The following is a 14,098-nucleotide window of genomic DNA, read 5'->3' on the forward strand; positions in this document are numbered from 1 at the left end:
AGTGGGAATGGATCTTGATGGCGTGAATGTGATGAAGTGCGTTCCCTCCCAAACCTAGTCCACCCAGCTCAGACGTCCCCTACCGCAGGAACAAGGACCCAGCTCACCAAGTTGTTTTGGACGCACGGGGTCTCCACGAGCCTCCGGACTCCGTTCTCCACGGTGACTCCCAGCCAGTTGAGTGCTGCCCAGGACCAGATGTAGTCATACCCACCATGCCAGAAGCTCACAAATGCAAACGTCATTGCAGTGGAGAACAGCGTCCCCAGCAGGCCATTCTGGGACCCGCCCGCTGGGATATACACATACCTAGGGAAAGAAGAGGCTGTTAGAGGCCATGCGGAGGGCTGTCCCCGCCACACTACCTGCTCCTGGGCTTGATTCTCCTGTCCCAAGCTGCTAATCATGCGGTGCAGCAACTTTTCTACTTCCAGGAGGCCACAGAGCCCTCCTTGAATTCTCCATCACACAAGGAGCCAGCAAAAACACAAGCCTCAGATCTGCGGAGCTTTAGGTTAAATGAATACACAGTCTAAAAAGCTCTCATTACTAGAGGCAGGCTGAGGAGTAATGAACTTAGAGTTTCTAAAAGGGATGCACCCAACCCTGGAAGCCCAGTCACAGTGCGGCAGTTAAGCTTCTGGCTCTACGGGGGCACCAACCTTCAAGCAGGTATGTATTTTACAGCTCAAAAATTAAGTTTATGGTGACTCCAATATTTAAGCACAATTGCTGAAATCAGGCCCCTAAATGGCGGGAGCTGGGTGCAGAGGAGGGGTGCCACGGCCGGATCCCCCAGCTTTTCAGCCAAGTTGCCCAGAAGCAGGAGTTGAATTCGCAAGTGAAGAAAAGAGCTTTGTGCTCCCAGGTCAGACATATTATAATCCAGAATGCATAGCCATCCCCTGGGTTTGTTCTCTATTGCTAAGACAGCTGTCTGACTACATATAAGCAAGACTATGTTCTTTAATCGGTATTTTCCTGCTAGAGTTGGACAAAAATGATACCTTGGGTTGTTAGAGTCCAGAGAGCTGGGGGCATACTCTCCTGGCAGCAGCCTTTTTAAAAAGCCATAGGCCTTTGTTTATTGCTCATCACTGCTTCTTTGTCCAGCCTTCTTCCAGGAGGGAAAAGGAAACCGAATACACAGTGTGTTCCAGGCACAGCACTGGACACCTTACATGCATTACCTGGCCTGAAGCTTAGAAGCACCATACGATTCACACCTATTGTTCCATGTGCCAACCAGTTTACAATCTGTCCTGCCTATATATTATTTTAATGTTTTCTAAGAAATGTCATTTTGAAAATCATTTTCTACCAGAACGATTATATATAGGCAAGCCAAAAGAATAAAAATAAAACCACTCTTTGGTCGATAAATATTTCAAAAGACTATGTAAGCATTTTGAACTGTCCTCCTTCACTCTCAGATGTGCTCCACTTTAGATGATAAGCTATATGATCAGCTTCAATAGCCCCATTTTATGGGTGACAAAACTGAGGCTGAGAAGTTAACCTGACCGAGGCAACTGCTGGGAAGAGGAAGGGTCCAGGTGCAACCCCACATCCATGACACCAATGCTAATGTTATCCATTATCCTCTGGGTTCATTTTGAAAGTCCTCTATCTTACACCTGAGTCTGAAACAAACCAGAAAGAGCACAGGAGAACAGAACCATTTCAGAAATACGTGAAGCAGAGACAATACTTTCTCTTGCACAAAAGCAAGACCATCTTGACCATCAAGTCAGCAAATGGGCATCAGGCACTCGCTACAGATCAAGGGACCCTCCATCTGCTGTTGAGCATTTATTTAGGCCTCCAGGGACGTCCTGGCATTATGAGAAACTCAGAGACATAAAACATTGTTCCTGCCCAAAGGACAGGTACAGCTGGTTGTTAAACAATGGCAAACAAGTCCCGTCATTAAGCTACGTGATGTGGTACAAAGCAGACCAGGAAGGTTGAAGGGGGTACAGGAGAAAAGGGGGTGAGTGGAGGCAAGTTGGGTATGGGAGGCTTAAGGGCAAAGGACCCCACTCTGGCAAGGCCTAGAGGATGAGTTTTGTTAGGCAAAAGGGAGAAGGGTGGGTGTTGCATCATGGACCTGGAAGGGCTGGGCAATATACTAAGCAGAGAAGCCTGGCAGCCCTGGGCTCGGTGGTTTTAGTCGGTGTTCTGCTGCCCCCTAGAGGCTGACTGGTCACTGGTGTAGAGTAAGACTCAGCAAAAGCAAAAAACGGGCCACAATTCTCGGCAGCCTCCTACCTGCATGGAGGTAACTGCTGCCCATCACGGTGCTCCATGAGGATGCACTTCCCTTTATACAATCAGCGTTGCATGTAAGAAGCTTACAAGTAAAAAAAAAAAAAGAAAAATGGGGTGGCCAAATTTCAAAAGTATGAAGGATAACTGCTAACTGCTGTTTACAGAAACTTTGCAGACAATTGTTCTAGAAAGCAAGTGAGTACCACTACCAAGACTAATACTCTTTTCACCCAACATAACTGTTTCATGCTGAGACTTTTATTGTGTCTCACTACATGAAAGTGTGCGTCACTGTATGTCAGAAACCCGGTGCAACAACAAAAACCTTTCCGCATCCACACCAATGGTCCTTAATACTGGATTCAACTCCAAAACGGACATGTTTTCAGGCTTGTGACGGGACGTATCTAGCCCCATAATTACATGCTTGGCTATTTGAGGCATCTCTTGGCAATATGGCTTTGTTGCTTTGCCCTCTAAATGACAGCCGACACAAATCTTTGAGAATTCCTTTTATGCCAGAAATTCATATATGGCAGGTCTCCAAGGACATGAAGCTGCTGGTTTTAAATTAGAGGAGGATATGGCTTCCATACTGAAAGATAAAAACCCCTACTTCACTTTTAATTTCTAGAAGATAATAGGTATGGCAAGAAGGAGAATGAACTGGTTATTTTCTTTCACAGATTCTTCCAGTCTTGGGTCAGATTCATGATTAATAAAAACAAAAACATGCCTCTTTTAGAAAAGTAGTAGTATGGCCCCACTGACTGAGATCTACGACCCAGTGAAACTGATTTCCCAATGGAGGAAGGCATTTAGCACCACCTTCTCAGCAAAGCAAAAATAAGATTTCTTGTCACTGACTGTGTGAGCTTGGGTTTGCACAAGGCCTGACCCTGCTGAGCGGGCTTTGGGTAGGCACTGCTTGCAGAGAACGCTGCTGAAGGAAGTTAGCATCCGTCTGCAGCCACCTTCTTAATTTATGACCATCTCATGGCATCAGTGCAACACAGGAAACCCCCTGCTCAGCAGGGGGAACCTATATGAAATGTACGTGGTATTAATGATATCTACCCTTTACTAAATGTCCATGAGCCAGTATTTAATGATTTCTAATCATTAAATCAATTTTTCAAGGAACTAATGACTAGGCCTATTTTACACAGGCGAGGTGAAATCTGAATGCTCTGGTTTCAGAACTCCTAGGCCTGTGATCTTTTATGCTGTTGATCACACTGGGGGCATTTCTCGGTGATATGTTCCTCTTATTTGACCAAATCATTAAAGCAGTCTCTACAGAAGCATCCACTACTATTTTATTAACTGAAGAAATGTCCTGTGCAGAACAGAATCTTGTTCGGCAGAGAGCTACTCATTATTTACGAAGGAGTTTGGGCCAAGGAGCTCTGTACCAGAAAATCGGAGGCGTAAGTTCATTTTTTAAACAAACAGACTAACTAGTTTCCTTCTGCCCCACAAGCAGAGATGACACCTGCTCTCCTGACTAGGCTGGCATCCTGCAGATGTCTGACTACGTAGGAAGTGGGGCATAGGAAGCTGATGATCAGAAGTTGTTGCTAAATAGGGGTATGCGAAAGGGGAAGAAAATCTCTATTTCCCTTCTCTCCACTGCAGAAAACAACTCAAGAATATGTCATCCAGCTGGGGACAGGGTAGTGAGAAACCACATGGTGAATACATTAATCTGAGCCCACAACACTCCCGTTTTCCAAGATCTACACAGTAGCTCCCTGGCTTGCCACATGACCTTCAAACCTTTGCCAAACTCTAATTCCAGACCCTCTCAAGGGAAGAGGACTTGATTTTTACTGTCCCATGGCCTGAGTCAGGTGGGCTTGGAAGGTCACAGTCTTCAATTACCTATCGCTGGACAGGACTGGGGCAGGCAGAGGAGGACGTCCTATCCAGGGCTACCTCTTCCCTGATTTGACCCTTGTATCCCTGATTTGACAAATCCTGAAATCCTGAACAAATGGGGCTTTTATACCTCCATGCCTTAGGTCTTAGAATTTTCACATCTGCTGACATATCTGATTTTCCAGCTCCTATTCAGTGTACAAAATCCAGTTGGCCTTCCTCCTCATCCAGGAAGTCTCTCCTGAATATTTCTACTCTGTATTTAACCCAAAGAGCCTACTTCTTGTACCACTGATTGAACAGTTATTCATCAAAATATGTTTTTTCTACCATGGTTGTCATTTCAAGTAAGTGGTAAAATTCTTTCAGGGAGTACTAGATATGTGATTGTGTGTATGTGTGTGTGTGACTGCATATATAGTTACTGGCCACCAGCATTTATACAGCTAATAACATAATTTTTATTTACTTTTCATAACCTCTAATGGCTTTTACACTTGTGAGAAATTGTCACACTGTCACAGGCCTATTATGAGCAATTAGTAAACGAGGCAGGATTACAGGGTTTGGCCTGCCCTAGTTACAGGGAGAGACTTCAGAAGACCCTCATTCCCAAAGAATACAGACATCTGAAGGACCCTGAAGTCTCTCCACACTTTGTAACCACACTTCTCCTACTAAAGTCAAAATCATGTGGCCCCAAAACTCAAGAGCTCTCCCAGCCTCAAGAGATTTCAAGAATGGCAAGTACTGGCCTTTTAAAGATTAGAGCCTTACATAGCTGAGAAGGGCGAGACTTCCAGCTACATTACTTTGGCGACAAGGTGATCACACCCTGGTTTCACCTGGGCTCGGAGATGACGTCCTGCTTAGAGGTCCTTGCACAATCGGCCACAAGCTCCTGAACACAGCCGCCACGGGCAGTGGCCCCCCTGCACTGACCCTGGCTCTGGCTCTGGCCTTGGTCCACAGCTGAGTTCTCTTTCTCACAGCCCAGTGATGCCCCACCAGTTAAATCTCCATCCTCAAGCTTGTGGACAAAGGCCTGGTGTGCAGTTCTCACAAAGGAAGCTATAGATCTACATATAATAAGCTTTAAAGGAAGAGGCACACAGGAAAGAATATAATTACTTTTAATATCTTTCTTTCCAGTACAGATCATAATGGGATTTTCATAAGTGAAAACCAGCAGTTGGTTAAATGGACAACTACAGACTTTATAGAGAGGTCCACTTTCAAAGCAGAGGGCACATGCTGAGCTGGGCTAATTCTCAGCTCTTTTACCAAGAGATGCTGGCTGAAAGTTCCATATGCAACTAGAAAAAATAGCTACTCAAAATGCTATGTCCTATTTGGCAACAGGACATTGCAGAATTTATAAAATAGACATTAAACTCATGCTATATTTAGTCTACATTTAAATTTCTGGGTTCATGTAACTAGATGCTAACATTTTTTTTAAATTAATCTTTCATTCCATGAAACCAGCAGTTCAGTGGGTTGCAGAACTGTGCTATGAACTCAAGCCTATAACTTCCATCCTAGAGAAAGTTTCGACTCTACCTTCGCATCCCCAAACCCAGACTCCAGCACCTCAAAGTCTCTCTCTTTGTCACGGCAGAGGAGGCTGAACGAATATGAATGGCTCAGCCCAGCTGCCCTCACAGTCCACACGGCCACAGCAGGAAAGTAAAGGACAAGAAAGAGGGCAGTGCTGGGGGCTGCAGAGGTAGCCTCAGTCCTGCTCCTCCATTGCCTACTGTAACCTTGAACTTGTCCATTAAGCCTGCTCAGAGTGATTGTGTACACGGAGCATATACAGAGAGCACTAAAACCTTTGTGTATGAGTTGCTGTGAAGATAAGATGAGACAATATATGTGCATAGGGTTTAGAGATTTTAACACGCCGTATAAGTGGGAGGATACATACTTACTAATGACGGGCTAGCCAGCCAGCAGCATGCTCGCATTCAGGAAAAAACAAGATGCCATTATCACGATTGGCATTCTGGTATCTTTCATAAGCATTCGAAGGAAACAAGACCTCTGGCCTGCTTGCTAGGGATGCTCTTACCATTAGCTTTAAATATGCCCCCATCAGAACCAGGTTGCTTAGTGCCTGGGGGTCTAAGCTATGGATTCCACACCACCCACGGCAGGCCTGCTGCTTACACTTAACCCAGCACTATTCTCCAAACACCTGACGCTGGCTGCGAGGGCCCTGCAGAGCTATGTGGGTGAGTCAGGTAAAGCAATCTGGTCCATTACCAACAATTCAACCTTCAGATCACTGCCCCCTTTCCACCCTTCCAGGCTCCCTCTTATCTACCACGTAGAAAAGGCCCTGAACCAAGTCCTTTCCTTGGGATGGTGCCTGACGGCTGTGTGGGCCAGGCCTAAAGAAGGTGTTCCTGCGGGCTTTCTCCTTGACCGGTTAGAGCAGCCTGGCAATGCTGCAGAAGCTCAGAGTCTTGGTGACACAGGGATCTTTCCAGGATTACCATCTTCAAACCACAGAGTGAAAGAACAAGCAAACATCTCTCTAAGATGCCATCTTTCTAGTCACAAATGCGGACAGGAAGGCCCAGAGGGTGGTGACCACAGAGAGGGGTATGCACTGTTTTCCTCTTTGGCATCTCTAGTCTCCTTTTCCTTGAGAGCACATGGAAGCCTCCGCTGCCCCCAGGGCTCCTGGGCCCATGTTTATTTGGGGTTATAAATAAACACCATGTGAAATAGATTCTTGGGAGGTTTGGGTAAAGGAGACAGTGCAGGAGTTTATACTCTTTGGTACAGGGGAGCTGAGTCTAATCGCTAATAAAAAGGTCCTCGGAGCCTCAGTTTAATAACCACCAAGATTTCCTGGCTGCCTGCCTGTCTTCCCACCTTCCTCCCAAGAGGATGCTAAAAGCATCTATAAGCTGCCCAAGGCCAGACGGAAAGGGAGAGGGTATGAAAAGCCAGGCGAAAGGGGGCAACTCCGGATGTTTGAAGGATGTAGGCATGTGTGACTCCCGTCCCACAGTCAGAGGGGGAAGCCTGAGGCCAGAGATCCCAGACGCCAGGGATCCCATCCTTTCCTGCTCCTCAGGCCCTTCCCAGCCTTTGTTCCATCAGCAGATCCCAATCCCACGGTCAAAAACATGACCGTCCTGGACGCATAGCTCCTCTCATTAGCAGCTGTACTGTTTTTCCCTCCTGTTGGCTGCCTTCGGATCTCTGCCTCTCACCCACAACCTAGTCAGTGCCACCCTGACAGTCCTAATCTTCTAACTCATTTATCATGACTGTTAGGAAAATGTCTGCTCTAAAATGAACTTGTACAACTTATAAGTTACCGTGCTGGTACAGTACCTTGGAGGGTCTCCGGAAGAAAGCGCTCTGAAGACAAGTGCAATAAATAAATGCCCAGCCGACAGCTGATGCACTTCATTCTCCATCTGGGATCATGGTGTAATGATTTTGAGCCAGCCATGCTGCCCAGGGCCCCACAGAGGCAGGCCCCATGGCTTTGACAGGTGTAGACTATATGTTCCCACAGGAACACAGTAACTTACACACGAAGTCCAGTTGGTTGGTCAGTTAGGTGAAAAACAAAAATTCATAGCTGAGGGAAAGAACCACACTTTTTGTCTTAAAGAATCATCGAGTCTGACAATGGTAGCCAAGTCCATACCCTTGGGGGTCCCACCTACAAGAGAGTAGCACTGTGTGAAGTCCTCAATTAAAGCCCATCAGCTTGGCTTTTACAAAGCCATTTCTCCAGCCGGCTCCTCCTGTGCCCCTAACTCCATCGTACAAGTCTCCAAAATTGTTCTCCACTCCAGTCAATGAACTTCTTTCTTGCCCAAGTCTGGACCCTACAATTATACCAGCCCACCCCCAGTGGTGGACAGCCCCTGGCTCTCTTTTCCACCATTTGATTTTTCAGATGAGTTCAACATTCACTTCAAGGAAAATGGTCCCCCGCTGATGCCACTGCATGCTGGCAGCCCTTTTATTCCTCATGACAGAATTCACGCTCATCTGGGCCTCAGTCATTGCTTCGCAGTCCTTAATGCACTGCTCTCTAGCATTTCTGAGCTAGTTCATCAGGTCTGAGGGTCTGGAGGATTCCTCACCTCACAGTCAAGACACGGAACAGAGAACGGTAACATTTGTTTTTATTTCCCCAGAGTTGACCTCAGACTCTGATTCAGGGGTGCTCGGTAAGTTCTGACCGACCCACTTCTTTTCCCGTCTTTCCCTTATCCTCCTCATTTCCCTGATGCATTTTTCCCTTCCCTTCTTGGGGTTTTTTTTGCCACTTTCTGTAAACAAAAGATGGTTCTCCAGCCAGAAAGTGTGACTTCATAAGTAAATGTCATTGTTCCCATCTGCTGCTGCCATTCTTCTCTGAAGCATGGCGGCATTTGCAGGGTAATATTTGCAAAGTGAGACTAAATCATAGACACCGACAGGAGGTACCTGAGCCAGGGCACAGCTGGCCAGGACTGTGAGGAGGAATATATGCCAACCCCAACCTTCCCAGGAAGCTGCTAGAACTGCCCAGAAGAAACGGGAGATTTAACCAAAAAGCAAAACTTTAGTGCCAGCTGTTTTTAAAATTAAAGCACTGAGTTGGGAGGTGTGAGATCTGTGAAGTTAGCTTTAAAAGCCTCAAAAAAAAAAAAAAAAACAAAAGCCCAAGGAAGTGCCCATCAGTATTAGGTACGTGTGAGGGGAGGGTGTTCAGGAGGCCGACAGGAGGGTGGCTTTGACGCTTTGCTGGATGCTGGGCTTAACTTTTCTGACAAAATCTCTTCCTCTGCCATGAATGCTACTTCTAACTCCAGTGTATTTATCGGCCACAAGAGAAGTAGTGAGGTGTCAGGTCCATTGTGGGACAGGAACAAATGAGTGCACATGTACACACGCATGCGCATGTGCGCACGCACACACAAAGCACCTCGGAGCATCCCGGAGGGTGAGAGTACAGACAGGTAAGTCAGTGACACAGATTTCAGTGATGGTCCCTTCTCTGCGCCTTGATTTACAACTGGGAGGAAGAGCTCAGGGCTAGGGAGGCCCTAGGGGGCGAGGTCTCTACAGTTTGGAACATTTGGGACATAAGCATGGATCTTAAAGAGTGGGGATCAGTCACAACAGCGTCCTGTCTTGCTGCTGGTTTCTGCTAACACAAAAAGGACCTGTCTTCTTTAAAGGGTTTCAGGACACGGAGCTCCTGAAACATCAGCTTATGTTCCCCATTTCCTCATGCCTCTGCTGCCATGGAACTAAGTCACACATTAACATGAAATGTACAAGGAAAGGGTTATCTGAAGGAATCCTGCTATGAATCTTGACTTAGGGTGATGGATCCTTTCCAAACAGCAAATTTCCACCCCCTAATGTGTCTGCTTTGTCGATTCAGACATTTGTGTTCTGCACTTCAAAGAGTAAGAGCCCATCGGTAATAAAAATGCTCATCTGGGGTGCCCATGGATGCGGTCAAAGCCCAGGAAGGGAGAACATGTCAGCAGGTATCATACAGGCAACACTTTCAAAACATTGTCATTCAGGACTGTTTTCAGGAGGCAAGAAAATAAAGGTCTCAGGCACTGAAATGATTTTCAAAAGATAATCCAAGCAAAATGTTTGCTCATGGTCATAACGAGGCTGCTCCCTCTCTGGACTGAAATCAACACTCTGACAAATCAGCTTGGACAGAACTGTTTCTACTGCCTTGCATTTATTATAATTATGATCCACAATCCCTATAGAATGATACCTTTTAAAGCTGAGCACTGGAAGGGAGAGCTGATAACCCTTGCGTTTGGCCATGAATGACAATGAATCCCCAGCCTTGGCCCAACACATCCAGGCTGGGGCACCATTTATGGAAACAAAGCAAGAACATCACCCCATGCCTGGGAGACAAACGCCCCGGTAAGCTTTTTCCTTTAATGCAGTGAGAGGCCGCCTGGAGGACGCTGCTTATTCAAAAGATCCCGTGGTAATTGAATGAACTCTTGAGTGCACATTAGAGATTAATATTTTAAGAGCTGGCATTTTACAGAGACAGTCTAAGGATGACATTCAATGTGCATCACAAAAGGCAGTCTTCCGTAGATGAAAAATGCCACCATTCATGCAATAAAATCATAAGAAATCTGAAGATTTCAGCCATGGAACTGGATATTAACATGGTAATTAATCCACGCTAGGAAACAGTCACCTCCAAGGGTTGGGAAAAGAAGTGGGCCAAATGAATGGCACGTTCCTTCTCCTGGGGCTCCTGCAAGTGGGGTCAAGATGAGGAAAGAAGTTTTATGGGTTGGGGAGTCCTGTGCTTGACTTGGACCATGTCCCAGAGGAAGGTGGGCAGAAGCCAGGTCTTAAGTCCAGGGAAGCAGAGAGGCATCCGGGACCCAAACGAGAGAAGTGTCCCAGCTCCTCCCTGCCTCAGCCCGGCCTGCCCGGAGAGAGGGCCGTGCAGCTGCAGACCAGAGGCAGCTCCCAGGAGGAGCCATTTCACCAAAGAGCTACCATGTCCCCTTGAGCTCCTGGGTGCCTGTGAAGTCTTGCTTGTTGAGTCCACACCCACCATCACAAAGCGAAGGCCCAGTAAGAGGCCAGCTGGTCTGGTTCTCCAACACCATCAGCTTTCCTGATGAAAAAGGAAAGGCCTTGCAGGAGACGCAATCAGTCTGGGTCATGCGCCAAACACAAGGTACAGGGTAGGAAGTAGCTGACTCTTGAGTCTACCACTGTCTCCTTAGGGGGCAAAGATGTGTGAGCTTATTCTGAGAATTCAATGAACAGACCTTTTTTCAACTCCATGGCCAAGACTAGGAGATAGGGAGCCTCCTTCCAAAAAATTCCCTCTTCTCATAGAAGTAGTTTCTGGATCCTCCCAGGGGAGTGGGGTGCCTGCCCACTGTGCAAAGCATGGTGGTGCTAAGGTGCATCCGTGGCTTTAACACCAACTCCTCTTAAGGCACCCGGAATGAAGAATGATCCAGGGGGGAATGCTGGCATGGGCCAGACACAGCGGGCAGCTACTTTTCTGAGAAAGTCCAGACCATCATATAAATGTGCCCTCATCTCTCCTAATCACTTACATCTTTACCACCGTTGGCACCTATCTACTCATTCATTTGTTTTCCTGCAGTGGGAGAGATGTCCTTCCTGTGACACTAAAGCCAACTGTGCCCTTTGTTTCTATCCCCTTCTGCCTCTGGAGGGACCACGCTCTACCAATTACCTCCCTCTCACCCTGTATCCTTTTTCAGCTTATCTGCACTGATTCTCTCTTTAGCATAAATACAAATTCCTGTCTCTCTCTTTTTAGAAACACCTTTCTTTCATCCCACATCTACTTCCTCAGCGTTGATTCTAATGACTTTTCTTCATAGCCAAGTATTTCAAGATCCTTGACCAAGCAGTCTACACCAAGTCTCCAAGCCCTCCCCACCTATTTACCCCTTAACCTGTTGCAGTCTGACTTCCGTTTGTTCCCCTTCAATTGAGACAGCTTTCGCCAGGGTCAGGAAATGCCTCCAGACCGCCAGAGCCAATGGATATATTGATATATTTTGCTTACTTGTCTCATCTGTTACATCTGGCATTGACTGTACCTTCCATTTTCCTCTTTTGGTAATTTCTTTTACCACTATAGACCTCCCTACATTCATTGAAGAAAATTTAGGAGAAAACATTAAAAAAAAATCTGGAAACAACTACCAGTGTCCTTTTGGTGTGTGTCCTCTCTGACACTTTTCTACAAACACACATATGTTTTATAAGAAGAGGCTCACTTCTGTACCGCTTTAGACAACTGCTCTGTTCCCCTAATCTGTCATGAGCATCCTTCAAAATGTCCACCCTTCCTATTCACGTTCTTTCCTCCCTTGGCTCCAAGGAAACCACTCTGTTTTCTTTCTACCTCTATAGCCATCTCTTCTCGGTCTCTATTACAGGTTTCTTATTCTGTCCCTATTCTAAAAAATGCCAGCAACTTCCCAGGGCTGGGAGACTGCATCAGTGCCTGAGCAAAGCTGTGGCTGGGGTGTGGGTTCATCTAGTAGATTAGCATTAGCCAGCTAGTCAGCCACACTCAGAACAGGTAAACAGTGATGCTAATATACAGAAGGCCTTCAAGAAATATCTGCTAAACTAATCAGAAGGCAGAACGCTTGGAGAGCAGAGCTCTAGAGAGGGGTATGGCTGGAGAATGAACCTTGCATATGAACACCAATATGACGGGGAGGAAGAGAAGGAAGGAGGGGTGAAGGAAAATGATGGAGAAGCCTCAAAACCAAACATGCTCCTTCACACCGTGGCTGAGAGCTGGTTGGAATGCACTACAGAATGGGCAAGAAACAGCCCCCAACTGCCCCCTGTGAAAATCAGCTTCCAGCAATCAGTGTGCGTGACTACCCTTGGGAGGCGACCCTGAACAAGCCCTCACTGGATTTCACTCTGCTGCAGAGTTAAAGACCCCTCCCCACCACGCTGCCCACCCACTATCGCATGAACTGCCTCCCCCACCCACCCACCCACCCCGTGTCACCTGTGAGCCCCTTGCAAGATTAACATCATTCATCTGCCCAGCCCAAATGGTGACCCCTGCCCTCTAACACAATCTTTTCTGCTGTTCTTAAATTCTTACAGGCTTTGTAAGAATAAAAGTTTTCAGTTTCTTCATTTCTTGCCTCTATGGAATGCCATAGGGCTGAGACCTGGTCTGTTACTTGAATCTGTTCCCCCAAGTGCCCAGTATACTTCTGGGTCCCCTCTGAGTGCTTCCCACAGGTAGAGTCCCCTGAGCCAGGGGCTTTAAAATAAGGAGGCCTGAAAGTACAGTGCTCCAGAGCATGGGCTGTCCTCTGGGTTCTAGTCCTACCTTCACTAACTAGTTGTGAGGCTCTGAGTTTATGGTTCCCGGTCCGTAGAGGGGAGGTAATAAAACCCACCTCCCAGAGATGTTATAAAGATTAACTGAGATATTGAATGTGAAGAGCTTAGTGCAGTACCTGGCATACAACAAGCACTTAATAGATCTCAGATGTCAATCATGACCAAGAATCCACACCTAAGAAGAAGCCAGGTGAAGAGAGAGTGAGGGATCCCACTCCTCCCTTCAAAGCAGTAATGTCCTCACATCCATAGCAACTTAAGAATTCCTTACCCACCCCTACCTTTTGACCCTTGCTGATTGTGTTAAAAAGAACTTCTACAAAGTACTTTTTCTTTATGGTATCACATTCTTTAATAAGCCAAATAAGTGGAAGCCCCTAATGTCAACAATTCAGATTAGAAAAATACACATTAGTCCCAAATACCTTCTCTAATTAGTGTTTTTATGATTTGTATAGCTAATATATTTTACACTAAAAGGTGTTCTAGAAACAGCGGTAAATTCCCTGTCTTCTAAATTTCAGCAGCAACCTAAAACTGAACTGGCTTATTGCATGATATCTGTGGACTGTAATTCTGTAATTAAGGCTTCATTCATCCCTGCAATGCCAGTGCTCTGAAGTGGTTGATAAAATATAATGGACTTATGTAATACTCAGTTAATCTTCATCATATTCATTCATTCGTTATTAATTCAGTACCTTCTGGGGCACCCACCATGTACCAGGCAGTGGCTAAGTCCTGGGGATACACACATTTCAATGAGGTCTTCATGAAAATTCCATGACAGCCGCTGTTTCACCATCTCTATATGAACATTCATTAAGGGTTTATTAAGTGGCTCTTAGGCATCAGGCATTGTGCTGGCCACAGTGAGGAAGACAAAAATGTAGAGAAACTATCCCTACCTTCAGGAAGTTCATAATCCGATTGATAGACAAAAGAAACATTGAAAGAGACAGCAGTGTAATGTAAGGCAGTGTGAGTAGCCCTGAAATGGGGAAACGAATGAACATTGATCCAGTACCTTCTATATGCCAGCCAC

The 14,098-nt window shown here is 46.2% G+C and overlaps 1 protein-coding gene across 8 annotated transcripts in view; it reads right to left on the bottom strand.

Annotated features, from left to right (window-relative positions):
• Positions 1-14,098, bottom strand: part of HHAT (hedgehog acyltransferase) — a 309,565-nt gene that overhangs the window by 65,613 nt on the left and 229,854 nt on the right. For all 8 annotated transcript variants that reach the window (XM_073216981.1, XM_073216982.1, XM_037015362.2 and 5 more), the window contains one exon: positions 108-309. In XM_073216981.1, coding sequence (XP_073073082.1) covers positions 108-309 — 202 coding nt within the window. The remainder of the gene's footprint in view (positions 1-107; positions 310-14,098) is intronic.

This window comes from Manis javanica, chromosome 11, assembly GCF_040802235.1.
Source record: "Manis javanica isolate MJ-LG chromosome 11, MJ_LKY, whole genome shotgun sequence".
In the NCBI taxonomy this organism is placed as follows: Eukaryota; Metazoa; Chordata; class Mammalia; order Pholidota; family Manidae; genus Manis; species Manis javanica.